Raw genomic sequence first — 23,362 nt, 5'->3', positions numbered from 1 at the left:
CTGCGGAGGGTCCAGTGGTCCTGCGGCTTCGGCGGACCTCCCGCAGGTGCCTGCGGGGGGTCCGGTGGTCCCGGAGGACCAGCGGACCCTCCACAGGCAAGCCGTGGAAGGCAGCCTGCCTCCCGTGCTTGGGGCGGCAAAATTCCTAGAGCCGCCCCTGAATGCAGCCACCTCTGAGAGGGAACATGGCGGCTGTTTAATACTGCATAGCAACACTGCTACAGGTTACTAGAGTTAGAGTCTGGCCTGGTTCTAGGTGAACCCCCCTGGTCATTCACAAAGTGCCCAGGGATCTTTAAAGACTCCAGTTCAGTGAGCCCAGTAACATGGATCAGAAATAACACAGATTTCTCCTAAGCACTCACGCAAGAGGAGAATGCACGTTCTCTCCATCCGTCTGAAGTTACCATACAGAACGGATGAGGGCACACAAGGGGGACCGCCCAGCCCTATGTCATGAGTCCAGTGTCTCCCGGTTCCCAGTCTCCACTGGCAGCGGGGTCTGTTCCATTCACTTATGTCTCACGTTCTTTTCATTGCAGCGGCAGATGCAGACAAAAACACGGTTTACGCCCAAGTCGGTAGTGTGGTGAGTTCACCTAAAGCTCCCTCGTGGTAAAACCGTTACCAATTCAAGGCAGGGGGTCGGCTTAGCCAGAAGAATAGCCAGGATGCGTTGATGGTACCAGTGCCTTAGATTTACCACACGCACAGAACTGTGGGGCCCCAATCAAGGGACAAGTGGGGTAGCAGAAACACTGGGGTCACTTTGTGATGGGGAAGAGGAGGAGGGATGGAAACAACCAGAAAATGTTTGCGGTCCCTTTGGAACATGCAATAATGCTCGGTCGAGCTGAAAGCAGCAGCTGCTCTTAGAGAGAACGAGCAGCCGTTCCGATCCTTTGGAGCTGCAAAGGGCCCTGACCCAACAGAACCGGCCTCCACACGGGACGGGGAGGAATCCCATGCCCAGCGTCCAGTCCAGAAGCCCTTGCGGGATGGGAGCCTTTCAGCTAAGAATTAAGACTAGAGCTGAGCAAATCATTGTTCAATTCAGGAGCTGAACCAGAAAAATGTTGGTTCGAACTGAAACTAACTTTTTGCAGAGTTCTTTTGCCGAAGAAAAATGTTTAACTTGACCCGAAATGAAATTTTTTTCACCTCCCCCCTCAGTTCATTTTGGGTCATTTCAAGTGTTTTTTGCCCCCGCCCCCTTTTAAAAAAAATAACTAAATTTTGAAATGAATTGTTTCAAAACAAGCAAAATAATCAAACTCTTCTGTTTCAAAGTGGTAGAAAGGAGGTTTTTCAGAATGGAAGAGTTAAAACAAAACATTTTCACTTTGAAGCCCCACCCCCCCTCCTCTTATTGGCCAAAACCATTTGCTGAATTAACCCCCGATTTGCAAAGAGTTGTAATGCACCGAAAAATGCATTTTGGGCAAATTCGCTATTTGCCAAAACATTTTCACTGAGCTCTAATTTGGACACAGCTTCGGCCTTGTTTGCCTTGGTGATGATTTCACTCTGGCCTGACTCTGCCAGGCATTGTTTAAAGCCACTTCACTCAGCTGCTGCAAATCTGTGTCCAGCTCAGTAACAGATGCTATGGGGGGATCTGTCTGTTTAGCCTTCCAGTAGAACAGGGACTCGGAAAGAGAGGCTGGAGACCAAGGAGGACGAGACAAAAACGATCTATGCCACGGTCCAGAACCCAAACCAGGTAGGAGCGCTCCACCTTGCTTTCCTGTATATTTCTTTGCCAGGGTTTCCTTCTCCGGGCTGGCAGAGGTAAACACTGTGACCGCTGACCCCTAGTTTGCTATGGGCTCTAATAACAACCTCCTGCCCCTAGCGTAACGGGCCCATGGCTGGGTGCACTCTGATTTCAGGGAAATTATGGACAATGACCTGAACATCAATGAGACCTGGATGCAGGGATGACAATCGATGCTTAAACACAGTGAATTGAGTTCTGTGCTGAGCCCTGCAGGAGACAGAGCGTGGCAGGGGGCCGTGCAGAGAGAGACAGGGCAAAGGAGACTTTATCTCCCCTTTATGCTCTGAGATCTGGTCTGGGAAGGGGACAAGCCCCCACAGCACAACTTAGAGCAGCCCCAGGGGCCCAGGATAGTGGGAGCTCACAGTTCCCCAGCCACCAGTTGCATCCTTTCCCAGTCCACCCCCGGCGTGGCCCTGGGTGGGGGCCTCTACAGGCATTGTAAGGACACCCTGTACCCCCAGGGAAACCCCGCTGCACCTGGGAGGTTTGGCTGGAGGCTCCCCTGCCCCTCTTTATGCCTCCAGATCAGCCCAGAGCAAGACACAGAAGTGAGGCCAGTGAGGTTGCCAGATGCCCTGGGCCCTATTCTCCATGGTCCCGCCCCTTCTGTGCTGATTGACAGCCCCATAGGGTGCCAGCAGCTCAGGACGGGAGTGTTCTACACTGGGGTAAATGACCGCACCAGGGAAGTGGAGAATCAGGCGCCGGCCACCTGCTTTCACTGCAAGCAGCAGGTTGGCAGATCAGACGTGGGCTGTGGTGCTGAAGACAGCTATGTAGATGTTACGGCTCAGGCAGGAGCTGGGAGGAGAGAGGCTTCGAGCCTGAGTCACAACGTATTTGGAGCCTGAGCTCTCCGAGCCCTGAGTCTGTGGGCCTGGGCTCGGAGCCTTGCTGCTGCGAGCCGCGTAGGCGCACCCCCAAAGTCCCCACCCAGTGCCGAACCAGAGGGAAGCTTTCACGCACTGGGGACCCCTGGCTCAGAGCAAACTTCCAGCCCCATTGACGCTAGCGGGACCAGGACTCCAGCCCGGATCTCCCAGCGCTCGGAGCTTTTGTCTCCTGCCAGGAAGAGTGTCAGCTCTGTCTCTTTCATTGCAGTTGCCTCCGCAAACGGATGATGAGAAGCTGGGCAAGGACGGCCTGGAGTCCACGGAGAAGGGCGAGAAAACCATTTATGTCACAGTCAACCAGGCAACCCAGGCACGAGGGGTTTGCATCTTGTTATCAGAGGGTGGAATTCAGGGAGTGTAGGGCCATGGCTGCCTGAGAGGCCACGTTCTATATCCAGCTGGGCCCCGATCCTGCAATGGCATCATGTGGGCGGACCCCAGCGTCCCTGCAGAGCAACGCTGACGCCAAATGGGCTCTACTCATGAGCTGCAGCATGCAGAGTCGGGGCCTAAATTGGTTGCAACTTCCATTGACTTCAGTGCGATTCTCCACCGAGTAACTGGGAGCAAAAATTGGCCCCTAAGGGGGAGAAGGACTGTTGAGTAGTCAGCCGTTGGGATGCTACAGAGCAGGAAACACAGCCTGATTGTGGCAGAGCTGGGCTGGGGCATAGTGGGGATTTCCCCCGTAGGGGACAGGGGAGCCCCCTCACCCAAGAGGAGCGCTAGGGGAAATACTTCAACCTAAACTTTTTGGGGAGAGGGAGTTGAAATGTTGAAAGAAAAAAAAACCCTTTGGGATTGGACAAAATGGTTCAGCTCCATTTGAAGCATTTTCAAACATTTGTGAATTTCAAAAAAATAAAGGAAATTTCAAAACAGGTCATTGTGAAACAAACAAACAAAAAAGCAAAACATTTCATTAAAAAAATGTCAAAACATTGATTTAAAAAAAAAAAAAAGGAAAGTTCTGAGACAAACAATTCAGCCAAACCCAGACGAATTCCTGAAGCGGTTTGATGTTGCCAAATCTGCGCGGTTTGCTGAAATTAAGGTTCAGTTGAAAAATGTCACCCGCTGTAATCTTAACCTGAGCCCAGCACTCTCGACACTCCCACGAGTCCTTCTATCCCCCGTGAGAACAGACCTGCCCCTGGTAACCTAGCAGGGGCGGCAAGTTATATGGGCTCGTGGTGCCCGAGCACCAGGAATATTCAAGGCTGGGGGCTCTGCTCCACCAATATCTGGAGCTGGGTTTCTCCCCTGGCCCTGCCTGGAGTGGGCCCTGGCCCCGGAGCGTCCCCCCACCCGCCCCGTCTTGGAGCTTCCCTGCCTGAAAAAAAACCAGCCCCTTCCTCTCCCTTGCTTGTGCTGCCGGCTGCCTGCCGCTGCTTCTGCCTAAGGCTGTAGAGAGCAGCGGCCGGCAGCCTGCTGGAGCAGCTCAGGAGGGGGAGAGGGAGAGGGAGGCGGGAGGGGGCACGCCCGTGCCTGGGATCCCTCTCTCCCGTCCCCGGCACCCACCTGGAGGAGACGCCAAGGGGACTTCCGGCCAGGAGATGGACATCTGGGGTGGACCTCACTCACCTGAGGGGAAAAACGTGCAACTTAAATTTGGTGGTCAGCTTGGAGTATCATTGTGTTTAGCATGATACTTGATTATTTTACATGCTTTAAAGTATATAACTAGTCATATACAGGTGTTATGAAGTGGGAATGTTCTTAATGTTTTCTCTGACTACTGTGTGGGTGCCTCAGTTTCCCCTATGCATTTCTCAAGGATCTAGATGGTGGGATAAGGGGGTGTGATTGTTGTAGAGTCCTAGAGGGCCAGTGTGATGCCGTCTGCACAGAGAATGGCCAAAACCCTGTCTCCGGGCAACTGATGGCCTGGGCCGCTCTCCTGCAAGGTGCCAACTGAAGGTGTTGGAGAACAGAGAGAACAGGTGGCCTCCTAATGCCTGGAAAAGAGACAAAGGCCAGAGGAGGGAGTGTCAGTGCCTGTGCGGACTTCCGGGAAGCGCATGGTGTGGAAGGGGATGCTGGGATGCTTTGGAACAACTCCATACAAAGCCAGTCAGGACTCTGGGGGAGCCTCCTCTCTCCGAGCAGACTGTCTCCAGGGCAAGAAGCTTACGCCTTCCTGGGTCTGACCTCAGAGCATTCAGCCCTTCCACACCGTGCGCTTTCCGTAGTGAGTCTGCCCAGGCGGGTCCTGGGGCAGCCAGAGGTCCCTGCACCCCAACTCCGCAGTCAGATGTGACTCTCAGCCAGCCGGTAAAACAGAAGGTTTAGTAGACAACAGGATCACAGTCTAAAACAGAGCTTGTAGGTACAGAAAACAGGACCCCTCAGTCAGGTCCATCTTGTGGGGTGGGGAGCCCAGACCCAAGTTCTGGGCCTCTCCCCATTTCCCCAGCTAGCTCCAAACTGACACTCCCTCCTCTGGCCTCTGTGTCTCTTCTGGGCAAGGAGGCCACCTGATCTCTTTGTCCCCAACACCTTCAGTTGGCACCTTGCGGGGGAAACTGAGGCAGCCACACAGTATTCAGAGAAAACGTTAAGAACATTCCCACTTTGTCACAACAGGTGCAACAAAATATAATACTGTATATTGAAGCAGGCAAGTGCCGCTTCTGACTTTCCGCTTTTAATTGACCCTTGTAATCTTGTGGCGCTGACGCGTTGTAGCTTCATTTTATATCGGCTTCCAGGGCGGGAGCGGGGTGGGGCACCACCATTTTGGGCACCACCAAAAATTATACAAACCTGCCGCCTATGTAACCTAGGCACGTTTCTGGCACTGGGTGCAGGGCAGCTGACACGGCTCTTCAGTGGTTTCGGCTTTGCTGTTGCTAACAATTCTGCTCTTTGCTGTTTCCGTTCTTGCAGACAAAGACCACCAAGTCCACAGATGCTGATGATTCTGCGGCCACTCAAAGGACGACAGAATATGACAAGATCATCTAATAGCTTGTCAAGGCAACACAGACATGCAGCGAGAAACAAGGAATAATTCAGTACCCCAGCTTCAGACACCCAAACAGCAGAGGATCAATGCATATCATTTGTACAGCGCCTTGCACAATAGGGTCCTAGTACCTGACTGGGCTCCCATCTGCTACTGCAATTGTAATGTGGACAGACCCTAGTCCTTGGCGGGCAGGCTGTCAGCACAAACTCTTTCTAGACAAGGAGCTCATTTGTGCAACTGCTCAACAAAGAGGTGTTTTCCCCAGATATGCACTACGGTCTCGGATTCAGCCGCTGGCCCTCATGCCATGGGAATCCAACCAGTCTCACTCCACTGACTATGGTTATTACATTTAAGAACACGGGAGCCTTTCTCCAGATCCACCCATGACAGCAGAAAACTACCACAATTACCTTGTTGGAGGCTATTGCAGTGTCTGGCTGCTCCAGGATCAGAGCCGGTTGAAGAATCTGTTGCAAATTATATTTGTTGGGAATCTTAGTATATTTTCCCATCTTCCCACTCTTCTACCATCAGGTGGTTGGACACTCTCCATCACGTGATAGTTTGGTCAATCGGCTCATTGTTTATTTACAAGCACATCTGCCCCACTCCTGGAGCGGCCCAATGCAAGATACTGCTACTCCGCTAATGCAAACAGCAAAGGTCTCTCTGAAGCCGGGCCAACGAGCAGGGCCCGGGAGCAGGGGCACGCTGGGGTTGGGACAGTGATGGAGAGATTCCAGCTGCAAGGGTTATTAGCTGTTGCTAGACACTGGAAGTCCCCACTTACCCGGCTCCCTTCCCAAAAGGAACCTGGTGCAGTTGCAGCTCATTGGGAAGCAGGCCAGCCCACTGGTCTGTCGCTAGCCCATGGCTAGGGCTGCAGGTTTGTCACGGAGGTAAAAATGTCACTGACACTGTGATTTTTCCATGGCTTTCTTTGCACCTGGGATTTTATAGGCTGAGGGGACCACCCAGGCCAGGGCCCAGCCACTTTTACCACCACAGCTCAGGGCAGATGATCTGGCGGTGCCATGGCCAGGAAGGAGGCAAGGCTGGGTGTCACGGGGAGAGGGCCATGCCCACAGGCCAGAGCAAGGAGCTAGGCCAGCCCCCCGGGACAGGAGCTGCCATTGTGAGGTCAGTGCCGGGTGGGCTTGCTCTGCAACACCCCCCCGCATCACCACCACCAGGCCTCCCACCCCCAAGGGCAGGACCTAACGTCTCCCGCCATGTCACACCCTCCCACTTCCAGTGGCTTTACAACCACTGCCTCCTGAAGCCGTGACTTTAAATTTAAAGGCTGCTCACTGATTGGATAAAAAAAAATGCTGTGACAAACCTGCAGCCTTACCAATACCCTAACGCCAGGCCCTGCCACACCGGGTGGGGCGAAGAAGAGAGAGAGTGGAATTTGAGGAGCCATTCTCCAGGCACATCAGAGCAAGACATCTGCAAGAGAATCCGTGGGTCTGTTGGATTAACCAGGAAGTAAAGGAAGCAATTAAGAAAGAGAAGATGGTTGCGGAGAAGTTACAATTTCTTTGCCTCAGAGGATGTCAAGGAGATCCCGACCCTGAGCTGCCGTCTCAGGTCAAGGACCAAGGTGTTGAAAGAGGAGCTGCTGGAACAAACTGATAAAGAGCAAAATATCAGGAGGCCTCGGTGACATCACCCAAGAAATTTAAACGCAAGAACAAAGTGACTGAGCTGCTAACAAAACTCTGCAATCTCCTCTTGCAATCAGCTGCTACCCTGGGGGGCTGCAGCGGGTGCCCAGACTCTCACACAGCTTTGCCCCTGGTACCACTCCTACACCAGGGCTTGCAACGGAGTCCCGGGTCTCCAACAGTGCCTGTGTCAGAGGAATCATCTCCCAGCTAAAACCAGTGCGTTTAGAGCCTCTTCACACAGCCCTGACCTTGTACCTGCAGGACAGGGGCCGGTCGGGGTGAGAGTCTCATCCTTGGACATTGGCTTAGAAAGGCAGCCAGCGAGAGGAGACGTGACGGGGGAAGCAGAATAACGAATGGAAAAGAGACGGTAGATCAGGCATTTCTATCCACCCTCCCTCATAACACACGAGCAAGGGGTGAGTCAATGCAACTGAAAGACAGCACGTTTAAACCAGCAAGAGGGAATACTGTCCCCCCGACCTCCCACACACACACGGTGCATAACTAACCTGATCGAACTCACTGCCCCAAGGTATCAGCGAAGCCAAGGGCTGAGCAGGATTCTGGAGGCGCCTCGGACGTTCTCATTCTCCACAGTCACTGCAGAAAGGACAAAGCACGTTCAGAAGGGATACGAGCCCTCCTGACATGGACCAAGCTCTGACTGACGGGGGTCAGGAAGGAACTTGCCCAGTGACTAGGTTACTTCAATCGCTGCCCGTTAAGGGGTCACGTGCACCTTGCTCAGAAGCAGCGAGTCCTGGCCATTGGGCAGAGCCAAGCCCTGGTCTGGCCCGCCCCATCCCCACTTACCTCTTGCAGGCTGTCGCCGTTCGCGACCTCGTCGAGCCAGCGCTGCAGCAGCGGCTGCAGCTTGCACATCCTCTTGAAGCTCAGCTGGAGGGTTTCGAAGCGGCAGATTGTCGTCTGGCTAAACATCTTCCCATACAGAGTCCCCTGACCTCTCCCGCCTCCACACCTGCCCCTTGTTACACCATCTGCACCTCTTCCCCTCTGAGCGTAAGGATCAGGCCTTTGTCTGCAGCCAGATCGTAAGGCCTAAAGCCTTCATCTGCAGCCAGATTAGAAGAGCAGCCGTTAGCTGAGAAGCAGGAAGTCACGTCCTCCCATTCCATCTACATGACATTAAAACAATGTCATATCAGGCTGTTAAGAAGGAGACCCCATCCGAATGGCCCCCACTCTCACCAGCTCTTAAGATGGTTAAAGAAAACATAGTTTGACAGCATCTGTCTGTCAAGAAATCACTTATCACCAGTTGTGGTTGTGAAATCCTCATTTCTTCATTGTTTTGTCATTATGGACCCACTGCCCTAGTGTTTAGCTGTATAGTCTCCGGTTCTTTAATTTTTTTTGTCTGTTACATAATTAATTTTGCTCAGTATAGATTCATTAAGGGGGGCGGGTAGGACTGGTTAAAGAATTTTGTTACACTGTGTTAGGCTTGGTTAGTAAAATTTAATAAAATGATTGGTTAAGACGCAGCTAAACAGGACTCAAATTTCACTATATAAACTGGGGTCCAACAGGAAGTTCTTTGGCAACCAACTCCAGGACATAACCCCAAAGATCAGAGCGGCCAGACCTCAACTCTCTGCCAACGACACTGTGCAAAGACTGGAGTCCCCCAGATGGACCCGATCCTGACTGGCCAGCAGGGAAAAGTTCATCTGGCTTATTGGGAGTGGGGAGCACTGTAGGTGTAGCGTGTGTAGGGAGACCAGATGTCCCGATTTTTGGGTCTTTTTCTTATATAGGCTCCTATTACCCCCCACCCCCATCCCGATTTTTCACACTTGCTGTCTGGTCACCCTAAGTGTGTGCAGTCTGTTTTGGGTGATTGTTAATAAACAGAGGAGAAGGATATTACTGTATAAGGCTCTTTCACCGGTAAAAGCTCCTGCAACCCGGCAGGGTGACGCCTGAGCCCTACGAACAGGGTAGGGGTGGGTGCCCTAGAGTGTGAGAGTAACAGAGAATTGTGTGCGGGTAACATGGTCGCTGCGTGCATCCCCTCAGGCATCAGCCCTCCTGCACACAATGCCACGATTCTCCCAAGCCTAGCCCGAGCCCTGGGCTACCGCCCCTCCCCCCTGCCCCCAGGGCATCCTGAAGGTGTGACCGGGTTCGGCTCGGGCAGTTCTTCCCTTTGGGACTCTGTGAGCGGCGGACAGCAACCAGCCAGCCCTCTGCAGACAACAGCGCGAGTTCACCATCCCCTGCTAGCGACCTAGGCAGGCCCATGTCTCAGTTTGCTTCCCTCAGACAAATACCGCCCCCCTTTAACCTCCTGCAGCCATACACCTGAGCGGGTCCCTTTTCAATCCTCCTCTCGTTCTTTTGTTCTGCGGTGCTCCCAGCACTTTCAAGACAGACCCTGTAGGCTGAGCCGGAGCCCTCCGAGCCCACAGGTCTGGTGCTGTCCTTTGCCAACTCAAGCGTTGGCTTGAGCTGTTCCTTTCCATCCTGCCCGTTTCCCCAGTCAGCCCTCCATTGCCTTAACCCCATATATTACCAATCTCCTAGAACTGGAAGGGACCTTGAAAGGTCATCGAGTCCAGCCCCCTGCCTTCACTAGCAGGACCAAGTACTGATTTTTGCCCCAGATCCCTAAGTGGCCTCCTCAAGGATTGAGCTCACAACCCTGGGTTAGCAGGCCAATGCTCAAACCACTGAGCTATCTCTCATACAGTAACATCCCAATCGCCAGGCCCGTGGACAGCAGGGTTATGCTAGGGGCACTGGTGACTGCTTTGATGGTCATGGGCTCTGAGACTGAGCATCAGCAAACCCTTCAATTAACATAACTGTCAGTAGGGGTTAATCAGAACCGCCTCCCACCCCCGCAAGGGGCAAGGGGGTTTTGATCCCACCCAGGAGTCTGGCCTGAGTGGGGAGCAGGTGCGTGTAAATCACACACAACAGAGAGGCGGAGGCCAAAAGCCAGAGAGCCAAGCCGTAGCCCGAGAGCACAGGGGCACCTGAGAAAGCTGGAGAGCTGTTGGGGCTGGTGTTGGCTACAGAGATTTGGGGCCGCGAGCTCAGAAACTGCCCCTTTCGTTCTCGGCTCCTCCTGCATTTGGAGCAGCAGGATTTCGTACTTTCCTTGTAACTAAACAAACAAGACAGCGTCAGACAAGAGACCAGACTCCATCACTTTCTACTTCCCACTGGCACGGCCCCAGGGGCCCTGAAATCTGACTAGCCGCTTGGATCACCAAGGGGCAGCTGTATTCAGAAATTATTACCAGGCAGCTCCACATCCATCCCTCCTTCCCCTCATCAGTCTTCTCCCTGCTCTGTTCACCCCACTCCCTCCCTTCCCACATATTTCCATTTAGCTAATGGAACTCTCTAAACCCCACCCCCCCAAAAATGGGGGGACCAACATGACATGTGCCCCCATCACCCTGATCGCTGTTGGAATGTTTTAGCCCCTGCTCCTGTTGTGTTGCCTATTTAGATTATAAGATCTTCAGGACAGGGACTGTCTGCGACCCGGTGTTTGTACAGCTCCAAGCACCCTGCCCTCCCTTGCTTTCAGCAGCCCCTTCAGCATTACTGTGATAAACACCCTCAATAGTCAATGAGACATTGCAATTGAATAAAGCCACCTTTCTCAAACCAGCTGCTCCAGCTGCAACCCAGAAGCCCAGAATGCCACTTGTTTCTTATTCATCACCCAGATTGCTACATGGATTTCTTGCATATTGTTTAATTCCCCAAGAGGAAGCTGGAGAAGGAAGAGCTCGCGAATTCAGCTGCATGCGGTTGAGTTTCAGAGAATGGCACCAAAAGACAGAAGTGTGTGGTGGGTTTGGATCTCGGCGCTGTGTGCTGGAAGTGGTGAGTCCAGAGTCAGGGACTGTGGGGGGAGGATCGGGGGCTGTTTTCTTTCTAGTGGGCTTTAGTGGCCCTGGCTGCACCTGCAAGAGGATAGATCTGTGCTTACGGATGTAGCTGACGCTCTGGGGGCTTTTATACCAGAGCATCAAGTGAAAGCAAAACCCCCGGAGGATGAATCTGGTTCAGTGGCGAGGGCAGGGGAAGGGAAGCAGGACTCCGGGCTTCCAGTCCCAGCTCTGGGAAGGGCAGGAGAAAGAAGGGAGTTGGAACCTGGGCTATAAGCTCCACTGGTCGGTGTGGGACAGGACGGAGCATGGGCCAGTAGTCACAGTAGGGAGCTCAGCTGAGTGATGGTCCCAGCTTGGTCACTGACTGGTTTGTGAACCTGGACAAGTTCCAGAAACACCATACCAGCTGTCCCCTGCCAACGGTCCCCAACCCTGGGGTCCTTCCTCTGCATGATGCCGTGGAAGAGTTTGAAAACTCCCCATAATACAGCTGGGCAAAGCTGCACGTGTGGTTGGCTACTGGGATTTCTTGTCTGACTCCTAGAGCCATAAAACAAGATTGAATTAGTCTTTTAGCACAGAAAACAAGAAGTGCCACTGTTGGTTAAATATCTAGCGTTTGCCCTTTGTATAGTCCAGAGTATTGGAGTCTCCTGCAGCAGGGAGTTCACAGATTGGCTACACTGGGGCACGTCTACACTACAAAAAGAAGTGGGAGTTAACTCAGGTTAGCTAAACCGGGTTCAAACAGCAGTGGCGATAAGGCAGCTCGGTGTCTAGCTTGGGTTAGCAGCTTGAGCTCAAGCCTATAGAGCAGCCTGGGGTTGAACTTGTGCAGCTAACGCAGGTTGAATGAAGAGTGTGTGTGTTGACTGCACTTTTATTCCGAATTAGCTAATCAGAGGGAAACCCTCAAACAACAGGACAATGGTTAGGCTGCTGAGACCCCAGCCTATCAGGCTGATGGCTGTTGTCTCATTGTTTCCTGGCGCTCCCCTGTCTCCTGTCTGTACTTCGAATGTCAGCCCTTTGGGGAAGGGGCTTGTCTTGGTTTGCTGTGTATTTGTACAGCACCTGGCGCCATGGGGTCCTGCTCCGTGACTGGGGCTCCTAAATGTTATGGTTACACAAATAAACAACCACTTTGCTTTAAAAGTTTCCCTGCTACTGATTTCCATCCACTGACCCCGGGCCTGTTTCTTACTGACGCTGAGCCATCCCTGGCTACGCTCAGACATTCTAGAGATCGCTGCACACTCCGCAGAGCTGAGTCGGGGGCAGTGGGCGAGTTTCCCAACCGCCTGCGAGGGTCAGTTTGCGGCTGCTCAGGGTCCTGCTATTTCCATCCGTCACCGTGAGACAGCAAAGTAACCGCTCGATGCTCCCCTTGTTTTCGCATGAGCTCTGGGGGAAGCGTTGCTCAACACCACTTCAGCACCGTGCTTCGAGGAGGGTTGCTTGAGCAGGTGTTGGGCAACAGCTGCTTCACCCAACAGGCGCTTCCTGTCAGTCGGAGCTGTGGTTGGTCACTCCTAGGGGGCGGCTGTGCTCGCTAAGCTGCGGAGAGCATCTGTTGGTGCCGTGGCTGCAGTGGAGAGACAGTTAATCCAGTTTACAGGCCCTGATTCTAATTCACACCAATGTGTTCTGGTGCCCGCTTTGGTCGATCCAAAAGGAAGTGCCGGACCGGGCTGAGGATGAGGAATTGTAAACAGATGGCACCAAGGATTTTGTCAGACAGGCCCAAAGTCCCATTTCCCTCAAACAGCAGTGAGAGAACACGCAGCCGGGGGCACGAGTCACAAGCCGGACACTCCAGTCCTGTGCCCAAGCAGGACTGACATAGGACAGGACTAGCCCTCCCTCCCCCCGGCTAGCCCCCGGGCCTGGAATCTCCAGGGTCACCCCCTTGCTCCACATTCATAGGTTTTGCCCTCACTGCCGAGGCCGGATGGGTTTTTCACATGGAGATGGTTCTCCTAGTGGAGAGCGGGCAGTAGCCGTCTTGGCCTCGCTGCAGGTAGTCAGGGTCAGTATCTACACCCTGCCCAGACCCCTGGGAAGGGCCTTGGGGTGGGGGGCGGGCAGCTATGACAAAGCCTTAGCTAGCAGCTGCATGTCGGGTGAGGTCAAGCTGGGTCACTATGTTCCTTTAATGACTCCAGATCGTTGCCCGCTTGTATCTGCCCTTTGAGCAAGTAGGAATCTCATCTTCTCGCCCTCTGTTGCGGGCTCATTACGGGACGCTCACAGGGGTCCGAATTACAGTGACACCCACTGGATGCCGCCAAGATGGTGCCCAGGGGACCGATCGAGACGTGTGTTCTCGGCTTCCCAAAGAGCTCCGCCCACAACGGCCCCCGTGCAGCCAATCAGACACTCGATGCAGAGCACTCATTGGCTGCGTGGGCTCTGAGGGCGGGACACTGTTCTAGCTCAGAGAGCTGGTCAGCCAGTCAAATGCACCCCAAAGCCGTGGTCCTTGACGGGCCCATCACTCCAGCACCAGTCTTGATGCTCAAGTCCAAGTTCCCATCCAAACGGCTCTTTTCTCCTGCGGGACAGGTGGAAATGTAGCGATCCCAGGCAGACGGGAGCCTGGGGGTGCGGAGAGAGGAGTTCAGGCCCAGAGATAGGTGCCATGATGTGCTGTCCCTTAGAACAGTGGTTTTCAACCTTCTTTGATGTGTAGACCCCTAAAAAATGTCAAAGGGAGGCGCAGACCCCTTTGGAAATCTTAGGCCTAGACTGCGGCTCCCCGGGGGTCCGCAGCCCTGAGAAGCAGAGCCTTAGAGCTGGTTACTATCCCAAGGGGCGAGGGAATGTCAGAGACCTGCATAAGGCAGCAGCTTGAATGGGAAGTTAATGATCGCGGGCAATTCTTTCAAAGCTCCCTGCTTTGCAATGCAGATCCCCAGATTGCCTCGCATTACCATGTCTTTAAATAATCAAAAAGGAATATTAGCACTTCATATTCAAAGGCTCAGCCGCTGCAAGGATGAGCTCCGAGAAAAGCTTCTGGATAATACTCCCTTAGACTGAGGGGAGGGGAGGATTTCTCAGACCCTGGGAACAGGTCCAATTCTCCACTCCCACCAGCTTGGTTACTTCTCCATTTCCACCCATGCGTGCCTTTCATGGAGTCACCCCGATTGACACTGGGATAAGAGAAGAGGTGGGTTTAAGACGTGCATCTGAAGAAGTGGGTTTTTCACCCATGAAAGCTTATGCCCAAATAAATCTGTTAGCCTTTAAGGTGCCACTGGACTCCTCGTTGTTTTTGTGGACACAGACTAACACGGCTACCCCCGATACATGGGATAAGAGAGAGGCCCATCAAGCTGTCAATCTCAGTAGCCTGACTTGGTTACTCCGGATTGTGCATGTCTCTAAATATTAATCACCCACTCACCCTTTCTTTTGTTTGCAACCATCTCTCTGCACTGAGCACCTGGAATATTTCTGAGCAGTGACAATCCAGGCTTTCATTCTCGCATTCCGATTCATTTCTACTAGGGGCCTGGTATCAAAAAGGTTGAGAAACACTGGCCTAGATACAAGAGGATTCAAATGCCTGCAGTGCTCTTCCAAAGATTTGCTGCAGGACTTTGGGCAAGTCACTTAGACGCTGATCCTCAGAGGTGTTTCAGTATCTAACGCCCATTGGCATAGACACAGGAAGTAGGGGTGCGGGGCTGCTGCAGCATCCCCAGGTTTTATGTGGGGTCCTGGCTGCTGGCCCTGCATGCGGGACTCCGCTACTGGCCCTGCACCTGCTCCAAGCCAGACCCCCAGCCTCGGCCCCCTTACTCCTGTCCATGTCCCCCCCACCTGGAGACATGGCCCTGCTCCCAGCCCCAGCTCTGGGGGGACATGAAATAAAGAGTTTGGGGATAGTTTTGCTGGCTTTCAGCACCCCCACTATAAAAAGCGCTCCAGCGCCACTGCCCATTGGGCCACCAGGCTCTGTGCCTCAGTTTCCCCATGTGTGCAATGAGGGTAATAGCTCTGCCCTGCCTCACAGGGGTGTTGCAAGGATAACTACGTTAAGGATTGCGAGGCACAACCTACAGCAATGGGGGCCAGATAAGCGCAACCGACAAGCATCACTCTGTCTCCATGCATGCAATCTGCGATGCACTCACTCCTGACTTCTGCAACGTACTTCCTGGCTGCACACGCATTCATAGGATGTGACTCTGTGTCATCCCTATCTGGTACTGGGTGGGAAAAATCTGTGTTTAATATTGTCAGCACGAAGGGAGCATACCACTTCAGAGATCCTGCCAAATTAGGAGCGACTGATGGACAAGCTGCAATTTCTGCAGCAAGGAAGTTGGTAGCAGTGTCATATGACTAGAGTGAGAAAAAAAAGGAGACCCCCAGAGACCTCAATTGCTTTCCTCTCAATCTAGCCATCGACAAGTCACTGGGCAAACGCCTACCATGTGGACAGTTTTGAAGAACATGTCACAAGAGCATCTTGGCAAACACAGTTTTGGATGACACTGGATGCTGGATCACCATTGTCACATGGATGAAAAAGTGTGGATGATGAATGACTTCCTGTGTCCTTCAAGGGCCCAGTGGGATCTGAGCTTCTACAAGACCTTTTTTGTGCCTCTATCAGAAGGGGTAGCCACACAATCAGCTGAGCCTGTAGTCAGAACAATTTGCCCTGGACAGACCTGTGTACGTGCCAAGGCAATGAAGACTGTGGTCACCTGCACACACTTGTCAGCGATCAGAATGATGAACAAGATGATGATAGAGCTGGCGACCCTTCTAGTCAACATCGTCACCTTTCAATGAGACCTGTATATGTTTATTATTAGATCTTGTTTTACCTTCTAGATTATTGTTGTGATGCTTTGAGGTCACAAAGAAATCGGTGCTGCCTGAGTGGAGCAGATGAGAGAATCTGGCCCACTGAATGGCAACGTGTGTTTTATGCAGAAGAGAGGGGGGTAAAGGCAGAGCTGGCGTTAGCTGATACGGCTTCACTGACCTCAGCTGGAGCTGCACCAACGTAGGTCAGGTCTGGATTAGTCCTGGTATTGCCAACTCTTGTGACTGTATCGCGAGTCTCGCAATTGGAGCTGGGCAAATAACGGATTTTTTTCAGTTCAGTGACCAAACCAAAAATCTACAAAGTCTGATCGTTTTGAACCAAAACTGAGTATTTTTGTTGCTGTTCTTCCCCTCGCTGAAACAAAAATACAAACAAACAAAAATGAGTTTGGGTCAAATGAAATGTTTTGAAAATGTTGATTTGAATCAAAATGGTTTGATTTGATATTTCCCCTTCACACCCTCCAAAAAAGAAATTATCTTTTTCCTGTACAAACTATTTGCTGAATTCAACCCAAATTTGCAAATAGTTTTGGTTCCTTGAAAAAAAAATTGTGCGGGACAAATTTACCATTCACTGACATATTTTTTCCCAGTTTTGTTCACAGTGTTTGGTGTTTTTCAAAGCGCCTGTTCCTGGAATCCTGTGATTAGATAATAATCTCCACTTCCTTTACTTGTTTAACAAACAAACCAACAAACCAACCAACCACACATTTCTAGCCTGCAGGATTAGAAAGCAAAAAGCCTGAAAACATAAAGAAATTGCACCTTAGAGGCCCAGAAATCAGGAGCCAAACAGAGAGAATCGTAAGTTAATTACTAGCTGAAAAATATGAGATTTAAATAAGTTGTGCTGATTTTTGGGCACTTGCCTCCTGGTTTTTAAACTCTTGGGTTGGCAATTAATATTAATTCTCTGTATTGTTGTAGTACCTAGGAGCCCTGTTCATGGACCAGCACCCCACTGACGTGGACACTGTAGAAACAGCCACACAAAAATGCTGTGTCTATGAAGTGCTAATGTGAAATTTTTCATTTAAAAACAAAAAACCAAACCCTGTCACAATTTTTGCAGTTGCCAGAGCAGCAGAACAAGGACAATCACCCCAGGACACGGGGGAAAGGGGGCGTCTCGGAGGAACAGCGAGCTACTTCACCTGGACAGCAGAGAGAACAGACAGAAATGCAACATGGGTCACTACAAACACAGGAGGAGGACCCACAACGCCCAACGCAACAGTTCTCATCCCAGTAAAGGACACCGCTGGGCACAAAACCAGTAAGTCTTGGGCAGAGAGCTCTGCCAACCGCATTCAGGGCGAGCCCCCACTCCCCTCGCTGAGCTGTTACTCAGGAGTGAAGCCACTCAGATAAGCCAAATGGGATTTCTTGCAGAAGGGGACATGGCAGACTCCAGCAGGTTGGGAAATGGTTTAAATGACTCAGAAATTTGAACTGGGTGTAACTGTAGCCACACAGGCATCGGAGGAGCGATTGAGGCCCTGCCACGAGCCGCTCAAGCCCCCACAATACAGATCATAAAGATTAGATCATAGGATTTACTGGATCTGCCACACATGTGCCTAGAGCACTGGATTGGGACTCTGAAGACCCAGGTTCTAGCCCCAGCTCTGCCACTGGCCTGCTGGGTGACTGTGGGCAAGTCATTTCCCCCTGCTCCATGCCTCAGTTTCCCTATCTGTGCAATGGGCAGGATGATCCTGACCTCCCTGTGTGAGGTGCTTGGTGAGCAGATGATGATGATTGTCCCTATGTCAACGCAGCAGGGCAGCTGTCAAAGCCAGTGATTACAATCCACTTCAAGGAGGGGATCTGCAACATCACCTTGACCTGCACCACGCGGGAAGGAGGCGGGGACATCAAGTACAGTTGGCAGCAGCCCGGGAAAAGCCACGTCCTGTCCGAGGAGCCCGTTCTCCACATCACCCAGAAGCCGGCCGATGGCTTCCTGAACTACACCTGCACCATCTGCAGGGGGGAGAGCGAGAATTCCAGCACGGTGTCCCTGGGCGAGCACTGCCACGGTCAGACTCAGTATTCCCACCCACAGCTCAGCACGTTCGCTAGATAGGTCTGCGGCCTACTGGTTAGAGCACTGGCCTGGGACTCAGGAGCCCTGAGTTCTTCTCCCACCCCTTGCCTCAGTTTCCCTTCCTGCCCTTTATCTGCTTTGACTGTAAGCTCCTTGGGGCCAGCCCTCTCGGTGCTACCATTACAATACAGAGCAAAGTGACAGGCGGGTTTATGGCAGTGAACTAACCGGAGACCCTTTCAGGGCTGCTCTGAATCAGCCTGGCTCTGTCGCCATCCCTGGAGCTGTAGGGATTTACACCAGCTGAGGAGCTGGCCCTGGCTGTGACTCAATTCCTTCTCTTCCCTTTGCAGGCGCCTCAGCTTCCAGCTCGATCAAGTACTGGGTCCCGCCGGCGTTCATGGTCATTGCATTGATCACTCTGTATTTCACATACAGGAAGACCACAGAGAGAGGTGTGGGGTGTGGCCTGGCTCTGTTAGCCTGGAAATTCCAGGCCCGATTCTGCTCTCAGCTGCCCTGGTGCAAATCCAGGTTAACTTCAGTGAAAGGCGGGGGGTGACTCTGAATGAGGCAGGTCAGCTGCCTGGTTTTAAACCGGACGGTCCTTCTTTGGGGGGCCCAACACTGAGACAAACCTGGGCTGCACGTTGAGGTCAGGTGGGCCGAGGCGCAGTGGCATTCTCTGTGCAGCTCCGTGCAATACAATGCCCCTGCGTCGTGGCAGCGGCACAGCGCTACGCCAGAAAGCGACATTGCTGCAGGCCCCCACAGCCCTTCGGGACTTACGCTGCACGCTGGGACCCCAGCAGGTCAGACTTTAGATCCTGCTGCTCCCAAACCTCAGGCCCCTGTCTCCTGAGCTACAGGAGAATCCCCATCAGTGGCTGGCCGCGTAGGGTCTATGACACCATGGGGTAGTTTTGATTTCATCCAGTAGAGAGCAATGATGCACTCACACACTAGCCAGCTCATGAAGGGAGTCAGGGTTGAAACTTCACTTTAGAGCAGGGGTAGGCAACCTATGGCACGTGTGCCGAAGGCAGCACGCCAGCTGATTTTCAATGGCCCTCACACTGTCCGGGTCCTGGCCACTGGCTCTGCATTTTAATTTAATTTAAGTGAAGCTTCTTAAACATTTTAAAAACCTTATTTACTTTCTGTATAACAATAGTTTAGTTATACAATATAGACTTATAGAAAGAGACCTTCTAAAAACGTTAACATGTATGACTGGCACTTGAAACCTTAAATGAGAGTGACTAAATGAAGCCTCGGCACAGCACTGCTGAAAGGTTGCCGACCCCTGCTTTAGAGTCTCCTGCCAAAGCCCTTTGCCCCCGTCTCCCTCGGGCTTCCTCACCACCATGCGGCTTTCTTTGGAGAATGCAGAAGAACATAAAAAAACCATTTATCCCCCCGGTGATTTCACTTAACGCTGCCCTTTGGTTTTGTTCCTCAGCAAGCCGCAGCAGAGCCGGGTCCATTGATCAATCCTCGGGTAAGATTCGCTCCCCTCCTTCCGTTCTATTCACACTGTGCCATGCCCATCATTGGGGTATCTGAGTAGTGAGGATCGGGGGGTGCCCCAGGGCCAGAACCTCAAAATTATTTAAGGGCCTAACTCCCACCGATGGCCTGATTTCACCAGGATTTAGGCACCCAGACATCTTTAAGGATCTGGGCCCGAGTGATTTAGGAGCACAAATCTCATGGACTCTCAATGAGATGGTCTCTCTAATACCCTGGGACCAACATGGCAACAACACTGCAAACAAGATCCCCCCTCCCCCCCATCATGGTCTGTTTTCCTTTCCCTTCTTTTGCACTTTCCGTTCATTGCGCATTGCCAGTTTCCATTGCTCAGCCCAGTCAGGGCTAAATCCTACAGACATGCATTAGTTACTCATATTGCAGCAGAACCTGGAGCCTCAGCCATGGCCCAGGACCCCAGGATGCTAGGAGCTGTACGAACACAGGAAACAAAGACAGTCCCTGCCCCAAAGGTATTTAAGGGCCTGACTCCGGTTGGCCTGATTTCAATGGGAATTTAGTTGCCTAAATCCCTTTGAGGGGCTGGGACTAAGTCCCCATTATTGCTCTGAGCAGGAACAAGTGAGGAGCAACAGATTTTTACATAACCTGCTTTTCCTTGGCGTGTTTTTCTTTGTGGGTTTATTACCAGCTCGATGCTTTGTATTGCAGACTCTGATTCAAAGGACAATCAGGCGGTTCACGGTGCAGCCCATGTTATCCCCCATCCGGAGGTAGGTTCCTAAGACATATTTCCCTCCCCGGTGAAACTGTTATTTCCCTCCCAGCAAATGACCATCCGCGCCAGGATTAGAACCCGGCTCCCTCTTTGAGCTAGCCCAACCGAATGGAGAGAGAGGGCAGGGGGCTGAGAGTTCAGAATCCTGCCTTCTGTTCCTCTGCCAGGCTCCCCACCGGACCCTGAGCAAGTCACCTCACCAGGCCTCTATTTCCTCATCTGTAAAATGGAGGCGTAAGTGATCCAGACCCTGCTTGCATCCAAAGATCTCAAAGCGCTCACCCCACAGCGCCACTTATGGGTCTCTAACGCAATGACCCCACGGCTTAGAAAGCCTCGGTGTGAGCACCTGCGCACGAATGGGGCTTTATTCCTCGATTGCCTTAAACCATTGTTTCAAATTTAGGGCCTGATTCAGCCCCTATGTTAATCCAGTTTCATGCCCACATACCTCCCTTGATTCCAGCAGACCTGCACCAGTACAAAAGTAGATTGAAACTATGGCCCTTAGTTCTCATGGAAACATTGCCCAGTGACAGACACCCGGGCTCGGTGCCTGGCTCTACCCCCAGGCAACCCACTGCACCTGTGTGACTCAGTTTCCACACATGGGAATAACAATGCATAGCAAGAGTGCAACAAGGCTCCATCCATTCACATTTGGGAAGCATTTCAGAACACCCCCTAGGCGGGCAACCGTGGGTCACCCTATTCGCACACGCAGGCGAAGATCCATCTGCTGTGGCTGTATTTTGTATTGCAGGCGTGGAATCAGACCCATGCGGAGAGGCTGCAGGCAAAGGAGACTCTAAGCACGGAGGAAAACGAACAAGCTCTCTCTGACCCAGAGCCTTCCCCCAGCCAGGCAAGAAGTCACTGCTCCTTGGTTTTACTTTTTGAAAATAAAGAGCAACAGACTGATTGAATAGCCCCGGCCATCAGCTGCTGCAAGAAGTAGGGTGAAATCCTGGGCCCCTGATGCCGATGGCAAAACTTCACGCCTAGTTCTGACTGACTGCAGCACCCACGACAGCTGCTCTTTCCAGGGACTCCTCTTGGACACCCTGCTCCCAGCTTCCAGGCGGTGTCTGCTGGGCTCCTTGTCCTGCTCGGTCTCTCTCCTTCTGCCATCCCTGTCCCGCCCACCCACCTACTCCTTCCCCAACAGCAAAGTCCCCTCCACCCAGACCTTAGACAGCTTGACTAGCTGGGGGCATGTCTCCATCTTGGACACAGCTAGGAGCCAGGGCTGGATGAAGGGCAGCTGCTAAACAGATGCGTTTAAGAGGTTTTTAACCCTCCCACGCGACGCACTTGCGCTTTTCATCCCCTGCTCACTAAGAGCTGGGTGTTTAATACCCAATTAGCAAGGGGCGTCGCCACAGGCTGCCTCTCCCCATCCCAGCCTGGGTGACTTACCTTGAAGGTCAATCCCTGGGTGCCTCTGAGGGAGCCCATCCCGTCCAGAGAGCCAGAGCAGCCCAAAGGCAATGAAAAACACCCACAGCTCACTGGAGATCAGTCTCCCCCCAGCTGCCTGGCGAGCAGGGGCTGCAGCCTTTCCTCCCTCCAAGGAAGTCTCAGCTCTGGCACACCTGAGGTCGTTCACCCCTTCCTGGTTTGGGAGCGGTGTGGGGAGCTGTCCGCCTGCCCGCAGGGCCATCTCACCGAGCGCCTGAGCCTGCTCTTCTTTCCACCAGCCCAAAGCAGGGATGACACAGGTGTGAGAGGAGAATGAGAACGTCTCAGGCCTGTCCTAGCTGGGCTCAAAGCGCAGAGGAGTTTGCAGGTCACCGGGGAGGCGCCCAGAGACGAGTGGCCCTGATGCAAACTCCACAGTCCAGAATCTCAGGCCCAGGCGGGAGGGCTGGTTTTCTGCGTCTCTTGTCAGCTCCCATCCTGTGCCCAGCACCCACAAGTCACGGGCGGCTGCGTGCTGAAAGGGAAGTGTCTGGGGAAGCCTTTGATCTCTTCCCTGGCTTCCTTCCAGCTCATTTTCATGTGGATTTTGCTTCTCTTAGATTGACCAGAACGCAGCAGCTGATAGCGCAGCCCCGCCCAGCGATCCCGGGATGTCAGACCCTGTCAGAGCTTCCTGGCCCCTCAGCGCGACGCCGGCACATGGAGAAACCACAGAGGCGCTGGTCACTTTTGAAGAAAGCTCTGTACGCCAGTCCCAGCCCGCTCCAAATCTTCCCCTTGTCCCCTGATGAAGAAGGGAGGTGACAGTCAATCTCACCCCTTATACGGCGCTTTTCTCCTGTAGATCTCACGGTGCTTTGCAAGTGGGGGTACATATCAACAGCCCCATTTAGAAGGGGAAACTGAGGCACAGAAAGGCCAAGTGACCGTGCCTCTCAAGCCAGCAACAGAGCGAGGAAACAGAACCCAGGAATCCTAATACCCTGCCTGGCACTGGACTGTTGCCTAGCCTTGATTGTGGTGCCGCTCCCTTGTGGATGGCAAACTTTGGCCCTGATTCTCCATAATGTTAAGTACGTGTCTAAATCCTAGCAAGATTGGGGACTGTTTTTGGTTCTGGGAGTATCAAAACTGTAGAGCAACCTAATGGGTGTGTGTGTGTGTGTGTGTGTGTGTGTGACACAGGATTTCATCCAATAAAGTAATATTTAATGTTTGAAACACAGCTGGCCCCGATTCTGGAACTGGTGGGAGTTGGGGGTTTGCAAAGAAAGCAGGATTAGGCCATATCCCAGCCCCGGGTGAGCGCCCCTCTCAGCCACTCGCTAGACCAGACCTGCCTCTGGATGATTTAAGGCTCTGGAGCCCTGGGGCACAGACCCTCTGTCTACCACCCCCTCCCGAGGGCTGGAGCCCTCTGTCCCGGGCCTGGCCCCTGGCTCAGTGCTGACTCACCAGCCGTTGCTTACCACGCCCTCTGGCGGACCCCCACCCAAAGGGGTGACCACTGACCTCTCCCAGAGGCGCACACCGGGCCCTGGATTCTAACCCCGTCGTTGT

General features: G+C 52.7%; 1 protein-coding gene and 1 long non-coding RNA gene across 2 annotated transcripts; one reads left to right on the top strand and one right to left on the bottom strand.

Annotated features, from left to right (window-relative positions):
* Positions 1–2,985: 2,985 nt before the first annotated feature.
* On the bottom strand, positions 2,986–5,578 carry LOC120390660. The gene is made up of 3 exons (XR_005591107.1): positions 5,443–5,578; positions 4,198–4,260; positions 2,986–3,256 (listed from the first exon to the last, which is right to left on the bottom strand). It is a non-coding gene; the product is annotated as an uncharacterized LOC120390660 (long non-coding RNA).
* Positions 5,579–10,921: 5,343 nt separating this feature from the next.
* On the top strand, positions 10,922–22,965 carry LOC120390012 (T-lymphocyte surface antigen Ly-9-like). Its single transcript, XM_039512216.1, has 8 exons — positions 10,922–11,193; positions 17,131–17,334; positions 17,840–18,100; positions 18,462–18,563; positions 19,571–19,609; positions 20,314–20,375; positions 21,144–21,245; positions 22,402–22,965. Exons 1-8 carry the CDS (start codon positions 11,133–11,135, stop codon positions 22,588–22,590), a joined length of 1,020 nt encoding a protein of 339 aa, XP_039368150.1. The 5' UTR covers positions 10,922–11,132; the 3' UTR covers positions 22,591–22,965.
* The last annotated feature ends 397 nt before the right edge of the window (positions 22,966–23,362 follow it).

The sequence above is a fragment of the Mauremys reevesii genome, linkage group 24 (assembly GCF_016161935.1).
Source record: "Mauremys reevesii isolate NIE-2019 linkage group 24, ASM1616193v1, whole genome shotgun sequence".
NCBI classification, from domain to species: Eukaryota; Metazoa; Chordata; order Testudines; family Geoemydidae; genus Mauremys; species Mauremys reevesii.
Note: the sequence above shows the minus strand (reverse complement) of the source record. Positions and strands in the feature narration are given on the sequence as shown.